Below are 7709 nucleotides of genomic sequence, written 5' to 3' on the forward strand. Positions count from 1 at the left end.
GCAAATTAACCATGGGGTGTAACAAGCTTTCTCTGATTGGCTCCTGGTCCACTACTGCGTGGAGAAGGCCATCTTTTCCACTTACTATTTCCACAAATTTTGTTTAGATTTATGAATAAAAACATTTTTTGTCTGTAATACATACATTTGAAGTAATCCAGCAGCAAGTGAGATAGTTTACAGAATCTTCCAATCATTTGACGCGCCTATCACACGTTCAAGTGTGCAGAGTATTTTGATTATATTATCAAATACACCACTGCATGATAAAGTTTAGAGAATATTAATTGTTAACGCAAAGATCAGGTCTTGCGAAGCTTTTAAAAAAAAAAAAATTAAAAATAGGAGGAATTCAGTTAACTGACTGAACTAAAGGGGGAAATAAGGGAAACTCCTAAATTGACCATAACTGTTGTGAAACTCCACAGTTTCACACTTCTAGAGTTTCACATCCACTTGAGTGGTTTCAAGGCTCCGTGGTGACTCGTCAGTCAGGGGAAAACGTGCGTTGACTTCAGTCCCACCAGCGTCTGTCCCTGTCAGTCCACCACTCATCTCTCCAACTGTAAACATGCTGCTCCTGCTGCTGCTGCTCTCATCAGTGTGTTTGATATCCTACTCAATAAGATGCTAATGCTAATAGCACTTTTTTTGGTTGTTTTTATCAGTGCAGTCTCTTTACTGTCCTTGTAAACCTGCTGTATACAACATCAGTGTTTTTCTTACTCGCATGCAACTGCAGGGTGACGTCCGGGCCCAGCGTGTGTCGGGCCAGAGGAAGAACGGCTCGTGTGTTTGCCAGGTGAACCCCGCCAAGTGGTCATTCCCCGCTGTGAATTACGAGGCCGCACTGCAGCAGGTTCAGTCCTGTGAAGGATCTCTGAGCAGCCTGCAGGAACAGGTGAGAACTAAGCAGCACTTTTTTTTTCAATAATAAAATGTTGTAAAAACCAGGCTATGAATGATATATGGGACAATAGCCCCGCCCTTCCCTACTAAGAGGGCATAATGAGGCAAACCTCTTTGCACTTTCCTTGATGCCCCAACATGCAGACAGATCAACAGCCCATAAAACAAGCTTTTTCTAGTTATTTTGTTCTCATAGTATTTTTGTGTCTCTAGTCGTTTTATGTTTCTTTGTGGTAATTTTGTCTCTTTGTAGTTGTTTTGTGTCTCAATGCAGTCGTTTTGTGTCTCTCAACTGCTTGCATCTCTTTGTAGTTGTTTTGCATGTCTTCGTAGTCTTTTTGTGTCTCTAGTTGTTTTGTGTTACTTTTGTGTCTTCATATTTGTTTTGTGCCTGGCCATGACTCTTAGCAGTCGTTTTATGTTTCTTTGTGGTCATTTTATGTCTCTTTGTAGTTGTTTTGTGTCTCAATGCAGTTGTTTTGTGTCTCTCAGCTGCTTGCATCTCTTTGTAGTCTTTTCGTGTCTCTAGTCGTTTTGTGTTTCTTTGTGTTACTTTTGCGTCTTTATATTTGTTTTGTGCCTGTCCATGAGCAGTCGATTTATGTTTCTTTATGGTCATTTTATGGTCATTTTATGGTCATTTGTGGTCTCTTCATGGTTCATGCTTGTCTCTTTGGGACGTTTTGTAGCTGAAGGTCAGAGGGGCCCCTGACACTTAGGGCCCCTGGGCCTGTGCCCTGTAGCCCAGTTCAGTAATCCATAGTAGCCTACAGTACCTAATGAAAATGAGGAAAAGAAGAACATTTCAGAATACACTACTTGAACCTGGAATCCTGAAAACACATTCAGAGTCCCTATCTGTGTCTCCCTGCAGGTGGAGTTGTCCAACAGGCGTCTCCCTCAGATCCAGGCTCTGATAACGAATGTGACGGAGCGGCTGAAGCCTCACCAGTACCTGCACAACCATGGCCTTTACACAGACTTGCCTCTGCACCTGCTGGGCCAGGAGCTCAGCCAACTGGAGACTGACATTGGTGCCATCCACAGCCAGTTAAACGACGGCCAAACAACGAAACTCTCCAAAGAGGTACTGCAGAACATGAGTGACAATAGTTATTATTTCTAAAGTTGCAGAGCATCGTCCACATGAGTAACATGATGTGAAACTCTATGTTCCATCAGCAAATATCAATATGATACAGCAAAGAATCATATTGCTAAAATAAGAATGCTGCATTATGTTAGTGTAATGTCATGGGTACAATACAGAAATAATAGAGAACACAACTGAAATTATTCATTTCAATTCCTCAAAAAAAAGGTACTTGTGGCAAAATGATTGAAAGCACTAACTCGTGTAGTAATCTATTGACCAGGTATGCCGAACCATAAGCACATTATCTGCTTTACGCTTCGTTTGAAATTTATACGGTTAGCTCCTTTAGACACGTCATTGAAAGCTAAAAGCCTCTGTGTGCTATGAAATACAGGTTGATACTTAGCACATCGGTGTTCACTTGGCATATGGACAGAGCTATTTATTTGGTGTTTGGGTGTAAAGTTGTGATTCAAAAATGCCATTTTTAGAAGAGTTTATATAGTTTGGAATGAAGTGTTGCTTTTGCAAGAGTTATGTACGTATGTATGTAGTTTTGACGAAGAGGGCCCTAATTGCCAATTTGTGTTTCAACAGTAACAGTATGTGTAAAATGTTGTAAATGTATGTGTGGGTGTGTGTGTATGTGTGTGTGTGTGTGTGTGTGTGTGTGTGTGTGTGTGTTAGGTGGCTAAACTGCGTACAGCTGTAGACAGGATGCAGATGTCAGACACAATTAACATGAAGACTGTCAAAGAGACATTGCGCTACCTGAAGAACAGTGCTGAGTCCTGCAAGTCCATCCCCAAAGACTTCAGAGGCAAGTATACTGTGTGTGTGTGTGTGTGTGTGTGTGTGTGTGTGTGTGTGTAGTAATTTAATCACATGTATGAAAATTGCAATTGATTTTGCCTTATTTGTTAAACAACTGAACAAATATTTTTGCATTGATTAAATGGTAATTTTGTATGGAACGATTTTCAAAAATGCAATTTGAAACTGAACATCCTCTACATTTTAATTATTATTCTCAAACTATGTGGTAGCATCTTATGAGGGATCCACAAGGCTCAGAAAAAATACTTCGCCCCCTGAGACTTTACAAATTCCCTTTTTGGTTTCCCATTAATTACTTCGACTGTGGCTGCCCACCAAAGTCTATTTTGTCCAGCCACAGTTTAATAATGAACCAAAAATATTCTTACACTTCTCAACAGGGAAGGCTGGCCGGCGGGTCCCTTTTCTTAAGCAGCGGTGCGGCGATATCTGCGCGTGTTTGTTTGTTCGTGTTTCAAGACCCATCTTGAAACACGAACCCCGTCTTGTTTACCATGCTTTGCGGGTGTGACTTTTTTGACGTGTCATCACCGATGTGTTTGATTAAATGATTTACGAGAGCACAGTGTGTAAATACTCTGTTACAAGTAAAAGTCCTTCATTCAAAATATTACTTAATAAAAGTCAAAAAAGATTCCGATCAAAATACTTAAAGTACCAAAAGTACTTAAAGTACCAAAAGTAAAAGTAAACTCATTTGCAGAATGGCCCATTCCAAATAATATATTCACGGTAGGCCTATAACATTGTATTATAAATATTGATGCATCAATGTGTTCAATGTCATCACTTTAATGTAGCAGCTGAAAGGTGTCTATTTTAACTACTTCAAACACTTAATAATGATGATATATACTACTTGATAATAGAATATCATTTATTAGTTGATTTGTATTTTGTATATTGTATTCTGATTCTGAATCTGTAAAGTAGCCTAACTAGTAACTATTATTGTCGAATAAATGTTATAAAGTTACATAAAATGGAAATACTCAAATAAAGTAAAAGTACCTCAAAATTGTAATTGAGCAAATGTCCTTAGTAGCATACCACCATTCCTTGAGAACAGAATTGGTTACAAGAGCACAAAGTTCTTCATAGATCTAGCATTTTAATTTTGCTCTCAAAGTGCACCCGATTGATTAAACTTTGTAAAATTTAGTACATTTTCCACGCCCATAGTTGCCAGTAGCTCCTCACAGGACTCTCGATTGGTCCGTGCTCTGTCTTACTGGGCACAAACTCTTTACTTAAAGCCCGACAGGATGGATTTTCGTTTTATATATGATCCCGCATTTTTCTTGCATGTTGCGGGAATCCAGCTACCATTGCAAATAATTCTGAAAATATGCTAGCCTCAGGGGAAAAAAAGCATCCACTAAACTCTCCCAGTGACTCGTGCTTTTTTTTAGACACGGGCGACTCATTAGCATCTTGTGTCCCTGTGTTGGCTACTCTTACTCTAGGCCAGTGATTCTCAACTGGTGGGTCACGGACCCATATTCAGTGGGTCGCGGGCCTTTGCCTGGAAAAAAAAAAAAAATCCTGTGCTTTTATTTTCAAGGGGATTTATTATGCAGTGGAGTGCCCTCTATTCACACTCCTTAACAATATTTGGTGTTAATGCCTTGTAATGCTAATATCAGCAGAGGATAAACTGAAAACTAACCCTCTGTCAAATGACACTATAAGTAGGCGAAATGAAGACATGTTGGATGACATCAAACAACAGACCACAGCTCGAATGACGCAAGTGGTCATTTTGCATTACAAATGGACGAATCTACAGACATAACAAACAAAGCAGTTTTACTCGTTTACGTGAAACATGTGTGGGACGGGGACTGACAGGAACCATATCTATGTACAAGAGAGCTCCCTATACTACGACTACAGAAGACATTTTCAGCTCAGGTTCAAACTGCACCATCTTTTCATTAAATAAATTTGAGAAGTTGAAAATTTTCCTCGATTTGGGTCGCGGCTTGTCATTAAGGGGTGATGGTGGGTCCCGCAGCCAGACCAGTTGAGAACCACTGCTCTAGACTGCACTCTGCATTTACCTTCTCGCCTCTCTCTGTTTCCAGGCCGGGAAAGGAACTGCCTCAAGGGCCTGATCTCCAACATTAGCGATCCTGTCATGACTAAGGTCAGTCCCCATGGCAAGAGCTACATCTCTGGTTCATGGGGAAAGCAGGCCCAGATGGACAGCGAGGGACAGAAGAACAGCTACTGGGTTCAGCCTCTGCTCAACAGCCACATCTGGGGCAACACCCTGCGACTATACCAAACATACAAAGACTTCATGGCCTCCGCCAACCACAGGGACTTCACAGTGGCTCCATCCTTCACTCACGTCAACACCATTGAGGGTCCCAGTGCCATCCTATATGGCGAAGCGCTGTACTATCACTGCTACCGCTCTGCAGATGTCTGCCGCTATGACTTAAACAGCAGCACCGTCCAGCGGGTGACCCTTCCGGGCATCGGCGTGGGTTTTAACAACAAGTTCCCGTATTGTTACTATGACTGCCGCGCCAATAGTGATGTGGATGTGGAGGCAGATGAGTTGGGACTATGGGCCCTGTATGCCACCGTCGGTAACCATGGTAATCTAGTGGTGAGCCGTTTGATTTGGGACGGCGAGGCCAAGACGCTCAATGTCACACAGACGTGGGAGACGAGGCTGTTCAAGAAGGCGGTGAGCAATGCTTTCATGGTGTGCGGCGTACTGTATGCCACTCGGTATGTGGACGAATACCGCGAAGAGGTGTTCTATGCCTTCGACACAGCAACAGGCAAAGAGGACAACACACTAGCACTGCCGCTAGAGAAGGTGGCTAAAGGAGTGGCCAGCCTGAGCTATAACCCCATCAACAGGCAGATCTACATGTACAACGATGGATATCTACTGGCCTACCAGGCACACTTCGACACTTTGTGATTCAATCACTCAAACCACTTGCAGAGTGGGTGTCACAGTTGGGTTTTGCTACGTGTGTTTGTGTGTGTGTGTGTCTCTCCTGATCATGCTCATTCTCTCCACCTGTGCCAAATCACCTGCCCCTGGTTTTTCCCTCTGCAAATCCCACTCATTTCCACTCACCTGCCGGAAATCCGCTCATCACCCCTCACATACTTATACTCCCCTGCTTGCCCTGTTCCAGTTGCCGGATTATCATTTGTTCCTTTTCCCTTCCCGTGGACTCTTCGCTCTCCTGTGGTTATTCCCTCGTGTTGACCCTCTGCGCCCCACGGTTTGTGTCTGTGCTTTTGGTGACCAAGCCCTTTTGTGACTTTGCCTTTTATTTTCAGTTTTGATTTTTCTCACTCCCTATTGGAGTTGTTTTTGGATTCTATTTTTGTCTGCTTGATGCCCAGTAAAGAGCCTTGCAATTCACCTCACCTTGTGTCCTGTGTCTAAGTCTGCGCCTGAGTCTCTGATCCACTCCTAATCCCACACGGTGAACCGTCACATTCGGTCTGGGACACATTTGACCACATTTCTTTTGTAGTGTACACACTCCCGATGCTTCCCCGACACGGACCAAACAGGAAACTACGTTCCTGTTTCTCATCTGGGTTCTAAAATTCCATCAGCTGGCTTTGTCCACGATGGCTGAACATTTAAAAAAGTCCATAGATATATAAAGAGTGTATCAAAGTCTGTATTGTTTTGATTTCTTTTTCTTTTAATTTCCAGCAGACTAGGAACACGAAGTGCATTGCTGCTGGTTAAAAACAGCGACGCATTTGGTCTTTGCAAAACTGAAAATGATGTGCGTGTTTATTTGCATGAAGAGCGGGGATATGTAATCCATTCACTGGAGATGCATTCTAACATCAGGTGTGAACTGTTGTCCACATTTGACTGGATCACTAGACGCTTGTTAATGCCAGATGAAAACGGGGCCGATACCAAATCAGGTACTTCATATTGTAAGGATTTGTAGGGCATATCACACACTGTATGTTATAACAAATGTTTGTAATGTAAATTTAAGAAAGCTGGAAAATCAATCAAAAAAAACAAATAAAAACTGAAATAAACTTTGGTAGCACTTTTTCCAAAACCAAATTTTTAATTAATTTGTGATACTATATTGATCCCGGAAGGGGAAATTTGTCTCTGCATTTGACCCATCCCTATGTAGGGAGCAGTGGGCTGCCAATGACAGGCGCCCGGGGAGCCTAAATATGATTATGTCAGGGCTTCGGTCATGCTTGGCAGCTCTGTGACAATTTACAATGAACAATTAACAATGAAAAATATATACCAGTAAATGTCTTCACTTAAATAAAAAAAATAGGATCTCGGGAAAAAGGGACATGTGGGGACAGGAGTCAAGTAGTTAGCGTAAGGCTGCATATTATCTGTAAACTACATCCTGGGATGTGATTTAGTTCCAGCTCTATTTACTTAGAGGCCTGCAGTCTGTAAGCAGTATATGTGTTGGTGCAAGTATACATTATTTACACTGACGGATTTTATCCTGTGCATCCAGTGTTTTCTTACTTTGTTGGAACAAAATCTCTGGGCTCCATTTTCGTATACTGAGGTTATTTCCTCTTGGCGATGCCAATCCAGTCGCTAATTTCTTGGTACCAAGAATGCCCTGCTGTGAGCAGGTCGACAGCTCAGTTCACCTGTGTTCCATATTTTGTCACTTTATTGAAAACACATCCATATACATTTCTCTAAATCACACAACCCCCATTGTTCCTGTTTTGTTTGTGTAACCAGGTTTCTTTAGGTTTCAAGGCTTTGTGAGACTGCACTCATGCAACGTGAAAGGTGATTCAGAGACCTTTGTGCCAGGAGTTTACAACTTTTGGCAGCGTCTTGGTGAGTTTTGATAAGTTAAGC

The 7709-nt window shown here is 42.0% G+C and overlaps 2 protein-coding genes across 2 annotated transcripts in view; one reads left to right on the forward strand and one right to left on the reverse strand.

Annotated features, from left to right (window-relative positions):
- LOC116400245 (uncharacterized) overlaps nucleotides 1-1100 on the reverse strand; it is a 5522-nt gene extending 4422 nt beyond the window's left edge. Inside the window, exon 1 of the mRNA XM_031877988.1 lies at nucleotides 727-1100. Within this exon, the coding sequence (XP_031733848.1) occupies nucleotides 727-732 (6 nt within the window). The 5' untranslated portion in view covers nucleotides 733-1100. The remainder of the gene's footprint in view (nucleotides 1-726) is intronic.
- Nucleotides 532-6242, forward strand: LOC116400246 (olfactomedin-like). Its single transcript, XM_031877989.1, has 4 exons — nucleotides 532-901; nucleotides 1784-1996; nucleotides 2693-2825; nucleotides 4930-6242. The coding sequence occupies exons 1-4, from the start codon at nucleotides 731-733 to the stop codon at nucleotides 5784-5786; spliced, it is 1374 nt and encodes a 457-aa protein (XP_031733849.1). The 5' UTR covers nucleotides 532-730; the 3' UTR covers nucleotides 5787-6242.
- The last annotated feature ends 1467 nt before the right edge of the window (nucleotides 6243-7709 follow it).

This window comes from Anarrhichthys ocellatus, unplaced genomic scaffold (assembly GCF_004355925.1).
Source record: "Anarrhichthys ocellatus isolate YVR2014 unplaced genomic scaffold, GSC_Weel_1.0 scaffold157, whole genome shotgun sequence".
Lineage (NCBI taxonomy): Eukaryota > Metazoa > Chordata > Actinopteri > Perciformes > Anarhichadidae > Anarrhichthys > Anarrhichthys ocellatus.

What these genes read in the sequence shown, in the direction of transcription:
- LOC116400246 (XM_031877989.1), top strand. Translation starts at nt 731, where the DNA reads ATGCAACTGCAGGGTGACGTCCGGGCCCAGCGTGTGTCGGGCCAGAGG. An exon ending in CAACGAAACTCTCCAAAGAG is followed by an intron (nt 1,997 to 2,692) that starts GTACTGCAGAAC and finishes TGTGTGTGTTAG; the next exon opens with GTGGCTAAACTGCGTACAGC. An exon ending in CATCCCCAAAGACTTCAGAG is followed by an intron (nt 2,826 to 4,929) that starts GCAAGTATACTG and finishes CTCTGTTTCCAG; the next exon opens with GCCGGGAAAGGAACTGCCTC.